Consider the following 15,904-nt stretch of genomic DNA (forward strand, 5'->3'; position numbering starts at 1 on the left):
GTTTCTATTCCCAATTTTTACGTCACAATTCTATGTACTATTGTGATTTAGCTTTTCTCAGGATGTATCCCAAAAGGAGTATCCCCAGATGGTGGCAGTCCGGTTTCCAAAAGAAGAAAGACGAATCCCATCTGGTGAGGTCCAGCTGTCCAGATGTGGGTCCTCCTTTTAATTGCAAAGACTATAAATCTAACAACAGTGATGTCCAGCTTCCCTTGGTTGAAACTATAAATCCTTGAGGTGGTGTTCATCTTCCTTTCTCAAGCTGATTTTCTCTGCTTCAATAAGGCGTGAGATAAGCATGTTTCCTTTATATATATTCCAAAGCTATAGTTTCAAGGATACGAGCAATGTTCTAAAACTATGCTTCAAAAGGTTATTATTGCAGAACTCTTTAAGGATTAACTACAAGCAAGAAGCAACATTCTTAATGCTTTAATGCCAATGCTCCTAAATCAACCAAGGTTAATTGCCAACAAAAGATGGGTTCAAAGGACTTCTTCCATGCTTTATTTTCCTCAGTTATTACTAGAATTCACAACTGTCCCATTGTCGGTCTCCACACATGTCGCAATCACAAATACACACATTGCCTGTGTGTACCTGACATGACACACAGCTTTGTATTTCACATCCCCCCGTGTCCCCCTGTGTTCCCCTGGGCAGGGAGCTGCTCTGGCCCGGGATGGCCGGGCCCAGCCGCGGGGCCTCGCCGGCAGCGGGCAGGAGCCGGCCCGGGCTGCGGGACACGGCGGGGGTGCCCGGCTGCAAAGCAGCTCTGGCTCCCGCCAGGGAGCTGTGGGCAAGGGGCTGCAGCCGTGCGGGAGGAAAGCCGCTGGGCCAGCCCCTAACGCTGCCCCGCAGGAAGGAAGGGCAGGAGGAAGCTGACAAATGAGCTCGGAATGTGGCAGTGCAGAGATGAAGGGACAAGTGCCCTCGAGGGCCGGGGGTCGGGGCCAGCCCTCGGGCACGGCTCCGAGCGGCTCCTGAGCCGGCCTAAGGGCTGCCTGTAAGGATTGCAGGCGGCAGCCGAGAGCAGCAGCGCCGGCAGTGCCGGCCGGGCCCCACGGCCATCTCCCCGTGCCTTCGCAGCCCGTGAGGGCCGCGGGCTCTGCAGCGCCGCTCCTGCTCCCACAGCCGGCCCGGAGCCTCAGGGCTGCCCCGCAGGCGCCGCGGCAGCAGCAGCGGCCTCAGGGCCCGGCCCGGGGCTCCATCTGCTCAGCCCGGGGGCAGAGCCACAGCAGGGGGGAAGGAGCTGAAGGAGCACCAGGGAGCCCGGGGAGAGACAGGCTGTGAGACAAGGCTCTGCCTATAATTTTAACAGTCTTTATTAACCTAATAACTATCTACAACTAACTTAATAACTATATACAAGTAAAAAGTCAAGTTTCTTATGACAATTGTCACAGGCGTTTCTCGCTTTGGACAAGATGTCCCAGGTCGAGCACTGGGCGCTGAGTCCTTTCCAGCTGGCCGGGGGCTGTTGATGTCTGGCGGGGCTGCAGAGGCTGCTCGAGCCCTGGGGCCCATGAGACCTGTCGAGGAGCTGTGCCTGGCCGTGCTCTCCTGAGGCGGCAGGGCCTGGGCGTGAAGGGCAAGGGTGAGCTGCCACAGGTGCTGGCCCCAGTGCACCAGGACTCAAGCTCTTGTCCCACACTGGGCATGGCCATTCTCCCACGTTACTCCACCTCCAAGCTCAGTTGCCCCATGTGCCAGTCCTCCTGCTCCATTCTGCCCCTTCCTTCTTACCCCAGACACAAAATACCCACGCCACATTACCCAGCTCTGTACACAGAGCCCTACTCATCCCCCAGCTGGCACCCTGCAGATAATCAGCCCCTGTCGTCACTGACCCCCTTGCCCTGACAGGGCCATACCTGACGCATCCTGTGTCCTGATCGCCGTACGATGCTGGTCATTACGGCCCCTCGAGATGTGTCCATCACCGTGCAGCAGGGTCACACTGGGCTGAGGAGGAGAGGGGCAGCTGGCTGCAATGCAGGGCCCAATCCAGCACACCCCAATAATCCAACTCAGGTCTGTCTGGAGACTGAAGGCACAGACTCCCCCTGGATAGTCAGCAATGCCATCAAGCCTCAGTCACCATTCTGTGTCCCCACCTTCATCACACCTACCTTGTTGTGTACCAGGAGACGCTGCAGCTGTGCACTTGTATGTGGGGAAGCCTTGATGTTCTGCATCGTGGAGCTGCTGCTCTGATGGTCCCCAGAGCTCTGCGGCACACGGGGACACTGGCACAGACCAGCGGCCTCCTGTGGGATGGGGCAGAGGACACTCAGTGCCCAGGCCTGTGGCATGCAGGGCATCACCCTGCTGTGCCAGGGAGGGCACTGGCAGTGCTGCCTGCAGGGGCATGTCCCTGCCAGCTCCTGTCCACCTGCTGCAGGAGCCCCAAGCCCATCCCACCAGGCTGCATCTGCTGGCTCTGTCCCCATGGCCACGTGTGCTGGCCATGGCACCAGGCAGGTCCCTGTGCACAGGACACCAACTGGCAGGAGCTGGGCTGTCCCAGCTGCAGGGATTGGTTTTGGGAACTCCTTTCACAGGAGGCACCCAATCCCCGTCTGTAGGATTGACGGGGGTAGCACGGTCGGGACGAATGGAGACGAGAGATCTCTGAAGCCAGGTCGTGGACGGTTTATTGCAAAGGGCGTGGGTGCAGGGCCCTGCTTGGAGCTGCCAGCCACAGCTCAGAGCAGGCCTGAGAGAAGAGAGGGGTAGAGAGGATGAGAGGGTAAGAGAGTAAAAGCATAAGAGAGTAAAAGGGGTATGAGGATAAAAGGCAAGAGCTAAGAGACAAGAGGTAAGAGCTAAGAGCTAAGAGCATAGAAAAGTAAGAGCTAAGTTCACGTTACAATACAATAAATCATCTTCTGTGTTGAATATTCTGATTCTCACTTAACCAATCCAGTACAACATACAAATCCTATAGCATTTCCATACAGCCTATAAGAATCACTACATTACCATACTGTGCTACATTTTAAACCCTAAAAACTCCTCTTTAGACCCCTTCTGCCAAGCTGGCAGGGTGTGCTCGGACTCTTGGACCTGCCTGCAAGCAGAAGGTCCTGTTTCATCAAAAGGGGATTACCTTCAGCCGGCCACACCGTTGTTTTCCTGTTGTTCAGTAACTAAGGGATCTCGAAGCTTGCTTTCATTTCAATCTCACTTATAGTTTCCATATTCTCAAAATCTTTTGCCAGGCAATCATATTTATAAGGCTTTCCTGTTTCATCTTCCCCAACAGCCCTCCAAGCCTGAGCTCAGACTGCAAACAGACACAGCTCATCAGATGTGCTTTCAGCAGCCTTGGGACAGAGAGATGGGCCAGACAGGGCAGTGCAAGGCAAGGAATGCAAAAGCCCCCAGCCCTGGGGCAAGCACTGGCCCTCCACAGCTGCCCTCTGCTCCCCTGCCCTGCCCCGTCCCCCCAGGCTGCTCTGCCCCAGCCCAGGTGCAGAGCCCTCCTTGCTGTGTCAGGGCTGCTCTGCACCCCAGGCGCTGGGGATGTGTCCTCAGGGCCCTCACCTTTGGCTGGGCGGTGGCTCCTTGCTGGGGGGCATCGGCTGCAAATACGGGAGTGTCTCGGGGTACCTGGGGAGGGCAGGAGTCACAGGGGTGTGACAGGGGACATAGAACCTGTTCCTGTTGGAGGCAGCCCCCCCAAAGCCATGGGATTGTAGCCCATGGCATCCTGCTGCCTGTAGCCCTTGGGATGAGCCCCCACAGCCCCTGCTGATGGGCAGGGCTGCAGAGGGGGCTCCCCACATCAGCCCCTCCCAAGCAGACACTGTCCCCCTGTGCCCAGCACAGCGGGTCACTGCTGGCACCCATCTCCCCCCATGCCAGCCCCGCTGCCCCCGAGGCACTGGTGCTACTCACTGGCCAGGAACCTGCACGCTGAGCATGCGGTCACAGGACAGGCACGAGAAAGGGACTGGCAGCTGCCTAAGGAGGGGGAGGGAAGAGGGCTGGCTGGGCTCCTGGGCCCACAGCCCTGCAGCACACAGGCAGCAGCTCCCTGCAGCAGCCAGCTGCTGGGCAGCTCACTGCACAGGGTCACGGCCATTGCAGGGTGAACCGTGGGCTCTTGAGCCTGTTTCTCCCCATCCCCAAGGTGCTGGCTGATGCCAGGTGAAGGGCACAGGCACCCATGCCACCATGCCAAGCAGCCCCTGCAGCGCTTTCAGCCCCTCTCTGGAACCAAAGCTCCCCCGTGTGCACGGCCAGGAGGGCAGGGCACAACCCAGCTCAGGGGCATGGTGTGTGACAGCCCTGCCTGGCAGGAGCAGTTGCCATCGCTGTCCCCAAAGCCATCAGAATCTCCATTGCACTCACTTCTTAATCCCAGCAGCGTTTTCACGCAACAGCCTATCCTCGAGTTCCTCCATGTTCCTGTTCCAGGAGTCCTCCCGGTGTTTACGGAAAGTCTTCAGCTCCAGGCGATCCAGCTATGAACAGGGGCACAGCCTCAGCCAGCTGCTCCAGGATGTGACATGGAGCTCTCCAGGGAAAAGCCTGGAGGGGGATCCTCAGAGGGATGCTGCCTCAGGCTGTCAAGTCCCAAAGGTGCCAGTTCCTCGTGGTGGGGACGAGGTGCCCCTCACCTTGTCTTCAATTGCATCGCTGAACTGCTGCTGCGTATTGTTCCAGTGCTGCTCCTGGCCTGAAATCTGGCTCTGCAACTCCTGCATCCTCTCATCCAGCTCCTCCATGTTCTCTTCGCACTGGCTGCAATTGACTTTGCTGTCCAAGGCAGCTTTGTCCGCCTTCTAGCAGAGGGGAGGGGCAGGAGAGCGGTGGGGAAAGGGATGAGGAACGCCAGGCAGGGCCAGCGTGTGAGGAGCAGAGGGAGAAGTGCTTCTGAGACAGAGTAGAAATTCTCCAGAGTAGAAATCCATTTTGATTTAGGTGAAATGTACATCTTTGAGTCTGTGGTTAGAAAACATAGCTATGTAGCCTGACTGCAAAGCCTAGGCTCAGGGAAACTGATTCAGTGAAGGACAGAGATAAGGGGGGGGGGGGGGGGACGGGACAGAGGGTGATAAAGAAGCAGGTCAACCTGACCTAAGAATTCTTTCTGATAAAGAAGAACTAGTGGCAAATGTCACGCAAAATTTGTAAAAATGAATATGTATGAACCTATTGTGAAATTGTATGGATATGTATTTGAGAGGAGGATAAAAAGGGACCTGAAGTTCCCAGAGGTACGCATGTCTTTTAAGGAGAGTAATCTCTGCATGCATCCAGCGCTGTAATAATAAACATACCGGCTTTACAACTTACACAACATTGTGGAGGTTTTGGCTATCTCTGCAAAACAGACCCCTTCTGGAGGTTTCCTCCCAAAATTTGCCCTAAGCCAGCACCGTCATAATGAAAATTTCACCAGTGGCATAATTTCCTGCTGGCAAATCTTGTGACAGAAGCTTGACCTTGTTCTCCATGAGACATTCTTGGGAAGAGCAGACAGGAGAAGATTCCTGGAAAACTGAAACAGCTTTCCAGAAGTGAAATGAAAATGAAAGAAACAATCCAAGATCTTTTCCTCTATTTATTTCTATGCTCCTCTTTTCCATATTGCACTACTTCTCCATCCCAGGAATTCCAGATGCACCGCACCTCTAAGATCGGTGACTTAGTGATTTTTAGACACTTGAAAATACCATGAGCCACACACAGTTTTCCTTCCCCTGGTTTTACTGGAAGGCAAGACTGGAGATGTAAGTGCAGTGCTTGGGTCAGGTAGGAATCCTACAGCAAGGGAAGGTGGCCCGACAGTGTTTGACCCTCAGGCAGGCCAATGCAGAGCAGCAAGCGAGGGGATTGCTGTGCCAGTGTGCAGGAGTCAGGGCTCTGCATCTGGGCTCACCGCTGCAAAGTTCCCGTGTTTGGACAGACTCAGGGGCTGTGCCCGGGGCGCGCGGGGCTCGAACGTGGGGCTCGTGGGGCGAGCGGGGAACGGACACGGGGACGAACGGCCCCGGTGCTTCAGTTGCAGCGGCGGTAGCGGCGGCAGCAGCAGCGGCGGCAGCAAAAGCAGAGACGCTTCAACACTCTCTCTTTTTGTTTCTCTTTCTCTCCCTTTCCCGCGGTCGGGCACCCTTCTCTCGGGGTCCCTTGCCCGGCGTCCCTCTCCTCTCCCCGCCTCCCTCTCCCCTGCCGGGCCGGGCCATGCCCCCGGCCCGCCCCCGGCCCCGGGCGGGACTGCCCCGTGCCCGGCCCCGGCCGTCCCGCCGCGCTCTCGCCTCCGCCCGGTTCTGGCCGTACTGGCGGTGGCGCTGCTGGGCGGGCGTCAGTGCCTGGTGCGGGAGCGGCATCGCCGCCCTTCGGCTCCGCCTGGCCCGAGCCCGGCCCCGGACCCGACGTGAAGTCCCGTCCCGTCCCCGTCCCCGTCCCCGTCCCCGTCCCCGGCTCCTCCCGAGGCCCGCGGAGGACACAGGCGGCGCGGCCGCTGCCGCCGCCTCCGCTGGGGCTTCCCCGGCCCGAGCTCCGCCGCTCGGCAGCGCAGCCGCCGGCCCCGAGCCGCCGGGGCCCGGGGCGGGTGGGGATGCCCGGCCCGGGCCGCTCGAGGGGCGCTCGGGGGCCGTTGCTGGCCCCGGGCCGAGCGCTGACAGCCGCGTCTCGCCCGCAGGGAAGGCGCACGAGGCCCTGCAGGAGCGGTACCGAGTGGGTTCCCTGCTGGGGCGCGGCGGCTTCGGCAGAGTCTGCTCGGGGACGCGGCTCTCGGACGGCGCCCCGGTGAGCGGCGGGGCCAGCGGCGGGCGGAGGGGAAGGAGGAGGAGGAGAAGGGCGAAGGATGGGGCTGGGCAGGACGGGCGGCGAGCTCAGCCCGCTGGTCTCCCTCGCTCGCAGGTGGCCATCAAACGCGTGCCGCGGGATCGCATCCAGCACTGGGGCGAGCTGGTGAGTGAGCGGGGCCAGCGGCAGCAGCCGGGCCGGGCCGGGCGGCGAGGAGCCGGGGCCCGGCAGGGTGGGAGCCGCCGGGAGCCCTGCGGGGAGAGCGGGCGTGGGCTGAGCGGGGCGTGCAGAGCATCCCGGGCTGGCTGAGGGCTCCCAGAGCCCCGGCACGGCCTCAGCCCCACTGACGGCACCGCGCTCCTCCCGCAGCCCGACGGCAGCAGCGCGCCGCTGGAGATCGTGCTGCAGGCCAAGGTGTCCCGTGGCTGTGCTGCTGTCATTCAGCTCCTGGAGTGGCTCGAGCTCCCCGACAGCTTCCTGCTGGTGCTGGAGCGTCCGGAGCGGTGCCAGGAGCTCTCGGGTTTCCTGGCGGAGCGGGGGTTCCTGCCCGAGGAGGAGGCGCGGGCGCTGTTCCGCCAGGTGCTGGAGGCCGTGCGGCACTGCACCGCCTGCGGGGCCCTGCACAGGGACATCAAGCCCGAGAACATCCTGCTCGACCTGGCCAGCGGGCAGCTGAAACTCATCGACTTTGGCTGTGGCGCCTTCCTCCAAGACACAGCCTACACCCAGTTTGCAGGTGAGCCCTCCAGGGGATGCTCCTGGGCATCTCATGGCCCAGCCTGGGTGCAGCACCGGGGCTTCCCCCTATTGCAGCCGGGATGGGATTGATGCTGGAGCCGAGTTGATTTGGGTGGGGTGTGAGGGGGGCCAGCTGCCAGCCCTGCCGACAGCCTTCAGCACCCACTGTGGCCTGGGCTGGGGCTGGAGCTGGGGCAGCCAGCCCGACACAAACCCCCATGGGGGTAGCAGAGAGGGGGGTCTGACCCCGTGCCCTGGATGGTTTGGTGTGCAGGCGAGGAAGGGCTTGGACTGCTCCACTCCCCTGGTTTTCCTTGGCTTATTAACATTTCTGGGGGCCATGCAGATGGGGAGGAGAGTGGGTTTTCTCCACCACTGGGTGGGTTTCTCCTTTGTGTGTCATGGTTGGGCCTTCCCAGGGTTTCTGCTGCCCTCTTCCAGCACCTGTGGCTTCTTTTCCAGCCCCGAGTTTGTACACAAGTCCCAGGTGCTGGCGAGAGGGCAGCGCTCACCCCGTGTGCCTCTGGGGCAGCCCCCACACGGCCAGGGATGCTGGGGCCGGGCTCTGGGAGCAGCAGCATCCCCCTGCTGAGCTGTGTCTGTGTTCCACAGGAACCCTGTCCTACAGCCCACCAGAGTGGATCCAGCACCAATGCTACCACGGCGAGGCAGCGACGATCTGGTCCCTGGGCCTCCTGCTGTGCCACCTGGTCATGGGCAAGCACCCGTTCAGGAGGGGCCAGGAGATCATCCGGGGGCGGATCTTGTTCCCACGATGGCTCTCTCAAGGTGGATCCTCATCTCTGGGCACCGGGGGGGAATCCCAGTGCTGGGAGACAGCAGCGGGCTCGTGGGCATCCCGCTCTGGCAGCTGCTGAGGAGGTGGCACAGGTCCTGCTCTCCTGCTCTCCTCCAAACAGAGCATCCATGGGGAAGTTTAGGCCCAGCTCTGGGCACAGCCAGCATGGCCTGGGCACAGGAACAGGGGGACAACTTCTCCAGCTGACTGGTGATTTCTGGTTTCTCTCCCCAGAGTGCCAGGATATCATTAAGAGGTGTTTGTCCATGCAACCCTCAGACAGGCCATCCTTAGAAGAGCTTTTCTGCCATCCTTGGGTGCAGGGTGTTCCTCTGCCCTAGAAGATGGGAGAGATCCACATGCACAGTTGGATCCAGGGGCCTGGCAGGTACCAGCTCCACACATCTCTTGGCACTCAGTGGCAAAGCAAACCAGGCTGGTTTTGTGCTGCCTGTAGCTCTGAGCAGGGGTCAGCAGAAGGGAACACGCAGCTCTTGAGCTGCAGCTGAGCTGGAGACCTGGTGTGGCAAGCACTGGTGGCCACCATCCCCCCTGGTTTGGTTTGTCTGGTTCATGGATGGCTGGGGCCCTGGGCAGAGCCCTGACAGCCTGGTCTGGCCCCAGGGAAGGAGAAGGAGCCCCTGGGGAAGCTGTACCAGGTGGGGCTGCTGCTGGAGACACCAAGGAAAACCTCAAGGGTGACAATCCCTTCCTCGGCCTGGCCAGCTGAAGATGATGGACTTGGATTCTGGCACCTTCTTCAAAGCCAGGCTCCAGGCCCAATTTGCAGGTGAGTCCACAGGCAGGGGGATGCTCCCAGATCTGGGCCTGGCACGGCCTGGCCGGGCACCAAAGGTTCCCCCTTAGCTGGGGCAGATGCAATGAATTCTTCAGTTGCTGCCCAGCTGCTTTTTGGCTCTGGGCAGCTGCTGAGGGCTGGATGTGCTGTGGCTAGCTGCAGGCTGGGCACATGTCCTGCCCTCCTGCTCTGCTGCCAAAGGCAGCAGGGCTGGGCAGCTCTGGGCACAGCTCTGGGCATAGCCAGCACGGCCTGGGCACCGCAGACCTTGGCACAAGGGCACAGGAGCCCTCAGCTGACGGGCGGTTTCTGCTTTCTCTCCTTGCAGCCGGGCTCTGCGGCTGCTGAGGCTGCTCTGGGCTCTGCCAGGGCTCTGCTGGGCTCAGCCCTGGGCCCAGCTGGGCTGGCTCTGCCCTCACATTGCTCTGACAGCTCTGCATCAGACGAGCCCGTTGTGAGCACAGCGCCTGAGCTTTCTGCTTTGGCAGGTGAGTGAGACTCTGCTGCAGGCCCAGAGATTGCAGCTGGGGACACACATCCAATTGGCAAGGACCCAAACTCTCCACAGTCCCAGCTGAACGCCTGGATCTGTACAGGCTGTTTTGTCTGTCCCATTCTTCCTTCTTGATTGGCTGGAATTGTGCAGTTGCACTTTCTTCCTCCTCTAGCAGTGCCACAAGTGGGCCAAAGCTGGTGAGTGGGCCGTGCTCCTGAGGCAGTGCAGTCTGGAGCTGGTGGATGGAGAATTGCCCTTCTGCACTGCCAAACCAGAGCAAAAAGCTGCAAGTGGGACTTTGTGTGTTTAAGAAATCCCTGACAGTTTCAAAGGGAATGTGCAGCTCATTTCCAGGCTGAGAAGGAAGGGCATCTTCTAAAGGATTTGGGCTTTGACAGAGTTTCCATTCCCAGTCCTGCTTGGAGCTGGAAGGGCACAAAACAATTTCCTCTTGCTTCAACCACAATTTAAAATACCAATGTTGGAAACAAAGCCCAAAATCTTTTAAAAGGCTGCTGAGGTCAGTAAGATGCATCCATGGCATCAGCACATTTACAATGTAAATAACTGAGTTCTCTTTTTAAAATAATTTACTTCTTAATGCAAAGAATGTAACTTTGCATTTATGTTTTGTCTTTTTCACTAAGATTATGTTATGTTTTTTTACTAACACTTGGATTTTATTCTTATCTTTTACAATTTACCTATTTTTTTCCCTTTTTCTTTTTTCTTCCTTTAAATAGAAAACATGTCCTATCAAAGGAATGTCCTTTGCTCCTGGTTCCCGTGTGGAGCAGCTCCCTTCCTGCTGGCTGAGCTGCTCAGGCAGAGCCCGGCAGCTCCTGGCCCTGCAGGGCTGAGGCTTTTCCCCGTTGCTGGGCACAGACTGATGGAGCAGCACTGCTGAACACGGGCACACAGAGGGACCAGGAGCAGCTGCCTCTGCCCACCTGAGGCTCCAGGGCCCAACCTCTGAGCAGCCAGGGCTGGAAGAGACTGGCAGGATCTGATCCCTGACTCTGGGCCAGGGCTGCACAAATGACCCCACAGCAGCAGCAGCAGCAGCAGCAGCAGCAGCAGCAGATGGAGCTGACTTTCAGCACAGCCCCTGCCCCTGTTCCCTCCCGTGTGCAGCGGTGTCAGAGCAGCCTGAGGCACCTGGGAGCCCCCAGTGCCAGCAGGGACTTGAGATGGCAGCCCTGGGCTCCTGGAGGCTGTGCAAGGAACGGAGCTGGGCACTCCCTGTCCATGGGGAGCTTGCAGATGGAAAAGGCTGCTGTGCCCAGGCAGCTCCAAGGGCACAGAAAGGAGGCTCTGGAGCACTGGATCTGTGCCAGTGCCACAGTCCTGGGCAGCAGCCAGCCAGCCCTGGGGAACAGAGGGCACAGCACGAGGGACAGAAGCAGGCAAGGGCAGAGACTGGAGAGAGCCAGAGCCAGGAGCAGGAACAGCTGCTCCATTGCACTCTTGGAGAAAGCTCTTGGCTGGTTCCAAGCGCTGAAAGGCGTGAAGGGCAGAGAGGAGGCCACAGCAAACAATGCTCCTGTTTGCACAGCCTCCCCTCTCTGTGTCCCAGAAGGAATTGCATGGACTGTGCTCTTCTCTCCGAGTCGTCTCGTTCAGCATGAGCAGCTCAGCACCAGGAGCTGAAGGAGCTGAAGCCTCAGGCCACAGGAGCTGGGCAAGAGGAGACTTTCTGAGCAAATGAATGCTGCTAACATGGACCCAGCTGAATGCAGTGGATAAAATCATGGAATCACAGAATCCTTTCTGTTGGAAAAGCCCTCTGAGCTCACCCAGGGCAGCCGCTCAGCCAGCAGTGCCAAGCCCAGCACTAAAGCACGTCCCTGAAGTGCCAAGGCCTGGACAGCAGGCCCTGAGCCAAAGGTGGCCTCTGGATGAACCTTCCAACCAAAGGTTATCTTTGTATCTGCTCCCTGATGAAATATGCATGGTCATTAGCACTGTGATAGATGTAGCCACTCCTTAGTGAAACATGTGTTGACCTTTCTATATTTAGAGGCCATGAAATCTGACATCTGGCCTTGTTTGGGGCTGAATGGTCAAAGTCAGCTTCCTTGGTTCCTCCTGGGGCCCTGGCCAGGCTTTGGGAGAGAGCGAAGAGGAGGATGAAACCAGATGTTGCCACACTAGCAGTGCTGTCAGTTTGTCCATTCAGCACTGTCAGAGCTGGGCCCTCTCCCAGCGGGCTTGGAGCCTCAGCTGGGGCTGGAGGCACCTGCAGGAATTGCCAGTGCCCAGGAGTGGCTCTGCAGCCCTTGGCTGTGACAGCTTCCCCAGCTGCTGTGTGGGTCTGGGCGATGGTAAAGGCTGAGGGTAACTGGGGCTGGATCTTTCTCAATCACTGCAGGCAATCTTTGGTGGGGATGGTTGGGTGCATTGCTGAGCTGCTCCTGTTGTGATTCTTTGCTGCTTTGAGCTGCAGGAAATGACACTGATTCCTTCAGTTGGTGTCTGTGTCTTTGGTGCTGACCCTGCCCACTGGCAAAACAAAACTGGCACAGTCTGGCCAGATCCCAACAAAATGTCACTTGTTCAGTGTAAATGTGAGGAATCAGTGCCATCAGAAATTCCCAGATGGGAAGCCCTTCCCTGGAGTTCCGTGGCTCTGGAGTGGGATGAGGCCGGAGCCCCGTGGGAGCAGTGGGGCAGTCGGGTAAAAGAGGCTGAACCCCTGGATGGCTTCAAATGCATCCAAAAATTGCACATGGAAAAGGAAAAGAACTTGTGGGTTTGGGCAGACAAAGATGAATTTGTAAAGAGTCCATTGGAAACAGCAGCTTCAGAAGGAACAATTATTGTTGGAATGCTCCCACATGGAGCAAGAGAAGAAGGTTTTAATCTTGAGCTCAGATGCATTGTGGCAAGTGAAATATCAATATAATAAATAACTATATATGTATTTATAGTACGATAAAAGACTTTCATATATATATTTTTATATATTTTTATATGTATGTCTAGGTCTGTCTATCTATATCAATATGTATATCTACATATAAAATTGTAACAATGTGAAGTAGTGCTGACAATACTAATTTGGTAGCTTTGGCTGCTCAGGGATGTAACACTAAATACCCTACAGAACAGGATTTGCCAGGACCCTAATGTCAGTGGTCAACTTTGTGAGATTGTATACAATGAAAAAAGGAGGAAGGGAGGAAATTGGCTGTTTTTACAGGGTTTGCTAATACTGTGATGCAGAGTGCTTTGTCTGTTCCTGTAAAAAATACAGTGATTAAGCCTGCAGGGCTTTTCATGTACCAGACTATGCACAGGCTGCAGCATTGGTTGAATGGGTGAAGGGGTTGTTAAAAGAGCAGCTGAAAAAATGAGGAGATGGGAACCTGTCCCCATGGAGAACCCATCTCCCAGATGTGCTCCATGCCCTTAACAATGGCCCAATGGGGAAATGGAAACCCCTGGCTGTGCATGGCTGCACCCAATTTACATTAATGAGCTAAATCAATTATTAGAAGAAGAAAGAAGTGATGCTGTTAAAATATCCAACAGCACATTCTGCGAGCTCCAACAAACACAAATGGGGCTCTGCAGAACTGCACAGCCTTGGATTATCTGCTTGCTGGCCAGGGAGGATCCTGGGCTATGCCAAGACAGCAATGTTGTAGGAATGTCTATCAGTGCTGGGTTTGAGGTCCAGCAATCAGGAATCACCTCAATAGAAAGATCAGGAGAAGAGAGGCAGCAAGAAGAAAATTCCTCATGGTGGGATTGGCTCCCAAATTGGAGGCTGCTGTGAAATGCATTTGCGGCAGTCACTGCAATCATTGCATTGTGAGCACTTGGTGTGTTATGATTCCATGTTGGAGTTGTTGTGACACCTTGTGCTGGAAATGGAGTACTGAGACTTGTCTGAAAAGAGACACAGTCTCAAGGAAAGAACGGGCATTTGATAAATAACAGAGAATAGCAACTAATTAAGCATGTTTTAAAAGGAATTAAAATTATAGCTCTGAGTAATGAACTTGAACAGCACTTAATTGAAGAACAAGAGCTGATGCCTTTGTGCCTAATACCTAAATTTAAACTGTGTATTGCAATTGTTCTGAAGGTTGCAGTTCATCTGTAGGTCAAAGCACTGATTGAAGCACTGAGGCCTCACCAGGCCCTGAGTGAGGCCTGAACAACAGGCCCTGAGGCAAAGCTGAGCTCCAGATGAACCTTCCAACCAAAGGTAATATTTGTATCCACTCATCAATGAATCATTATTAGCAATATGATCTCTGTATGTGTTCATTGGTGAAATATGGATTTACATTCCTGTATTTAGAAAGCAGGCCAGATCCCATCTGGCTTTGTTTGAGGCTGTGGGATCAAAGTCACCTCCCTTGGTTCCTCCTTGAGCCCTGGCCAGGCTTTGGGAGAAGCCAATCAGGAGAATGAAACCAGATGTTCCCCCACCAGCAGCGGTGTCAGCTTGTTTGTTTAACAGTGTAAAAGCTGGGCCCTCTCACAGTGAGGTTGGAGCCTCATTGTCTGCAAAGGTGGGTGCACCTGCAGGAATTCCCAGGGTCCAGGAGTGGCTCTCCAGTCCTTGGCTGTGAAAGGGTTAAAAGCACTGTGCCCGGGCATACTTGGGCAAGAATAAGAGACACTGCACCCAATATGGAAGCTTGCAAATATTCAGCCACAAGCTCAAGACACAGGATGAATGTTGGCAAGAAACAGGGAACAAAACTGGCAGAAATGAAGGGCAGAGCTTGCTAAAACCAGTGAGGAAATTGCTGAAACTGCCAGCAAGAGACTGTGCATGCCTAGAGGAGAAAGGTGCAAAGGGCACAGCGATGAAGATGTCCAGCCTTCATCAGGAGACCCCCGAGGAAGACGCGGAGCCTTCCTCAGTGCCACTTCCCCAGTGCGCGCTGCGCCTGCGCCTGGCACACGCTAATGATGGTAATGAGTGCTGAGAGATCGTTTGCATAACCACACCTTTTCTAAGGAAAACCATGAATGTGCATAGAGTGTAACCATCCATTGTAATCTCTGTGTGCTGTGTGCTGTCAGGAGGAGATATCCCCGCACACCCGGCGCTGAATAAAGCAAATCCCCCGCCCTGGGCTTTGTCTGGGAAGAGTCTCTGGGCCCCGTTTGGGGCCATCCACGTCCATGGGGTTCTGTCAAGTCCCAGTGGAACCTTGGTGCCACGTTGTTCCACAGCCTCACAGTGCTCTCCTGCTGCCATGAGGTCCCTCCCTGTGTGACACCCTGCAGCCCTGGCTCCATCAGGGTCTCTGGGGTTCCTTGGTGCACGCCTTTCTCCCATCTGAGCCTTGCTCCCATGGGTTCCATGGACTGACAGTGGCCCACTGCATTCCATGGGCCCAGCTAGATCACAGCAGAGCCTGGCTTTCATCAGGTTCTGATACCTGTTCTGCCAGCTGACAGGGCTGATTTAAAGAGCACAGAAACCAATGGGAAGAATGGTCTTATTTTACTGTGAGGGTTAAGGCAACACAAAAGTAAAATTATACATTCAATACAACTACATGCTTGGCTTTAGCAACAAGCAAAAAGAAGCAAGGTAATACACCTAATCATTATTACAGGAGAGAAAGGATAGGGACTGAGAAAGACACATCCCCAATTGCCTAAATACTTTACCATCACGCAGAGTCTGCAGTCGCTGGGGAGCCCCATTTCACAGCGAGGACCTGGAGAACTCTTGCAAGCACTTGGGAAAATCCCACGTGGTGCATCCACCCGTAGGTGAGGTCTCCGAATTTGCTCCAAAAGTGGGTCCAGGTTTTTAGGCCCAAATCAGCAAGTCAAAGGAACTGGACTGTATTTTTAGCCCATGAACTCCTGGGTCTCCTGGCACTTTTGCTGACCAGGAGGACCCATGGCTTGGCCAGAGCCCAGTCCCTGGCTTGGAGGGTTTCCCCTAAAATATCCTACAAGCCTCTATTCATGTCAGTTGGGAAAATTTCTTAGAATGATACATTTCTTGCAGGTAACTACACAAGATTATGTGAAAGTCTCCAAAGCAGCTGGCTTGGTGTTAAACAGCTGCAGAAGCACCTTGGTCATCTATTTTTAGTTAACTAAAACTGATGGTGTTAGTCACATAATGCCCAGGGTTTGTCCTGTAAGCCAGCTCTGGCTGAGGGCTGGCACTCAGGCCTGAGCACATCAGCAGCTGTAGTGACCACGACTGGGAATGGCAAAAACACCCCCTGGGACTGGCCCAGAGGCCCTGGGACTCCCTGGCATGGATCACCTCAGGAGACAGGATTTCAGGGAGCCCAAAGGACTTTGGGGAGAGCTG

General features: G+C 55.9%; 2 protein-coding genes across 2 annotated transcripts in view; both read left to right on the top strand.

The window, feature by feature from the left end:
• The window catches only part of LOC143692469 (uncharacterized), a 279,232-nt gene that overhangs the window by 118,921 nt on the left and 144,407 nt on the right, over positions 1 to 15,904 (top strand). The gene's annotated exons all lie outside the window — the stretch shown is intronic.
• LOC143692405 (serine/threonine-protein kinase pim-1-like) lies at positions 6,181 to 8,643 on the top strand (the record flags this gene model as incomplete). The annotated part of the gene is made up of 5 exons (XM_077172639.1): positions 6,181 to 6,765; positions 6,880 to 6,930; positions 7,135 to 7,501; positions 8,116 to 8,292; positions 8,537 to 8,643. Coding segments are annotated over 5 exons (1,287 nt in total), but the record flags the coding sequence as incomplete, so codon positions are not given.

This window comes from Agelaius phoeniceus, assembly GCF_051311805.1.
Source record: "Agelaius phoeniceus isolate bAgePho1 chromosome W unlocalized genomic scaffold, bAgePho1.hap1 SUPER_W_unloc_1, whole genome shotgun sequence".
NCBI lineage: Eukaryota > Metazoa > Chordata > Aves > Passeriformes > Icteridae > Agelaius > Agelaius phoeniceus.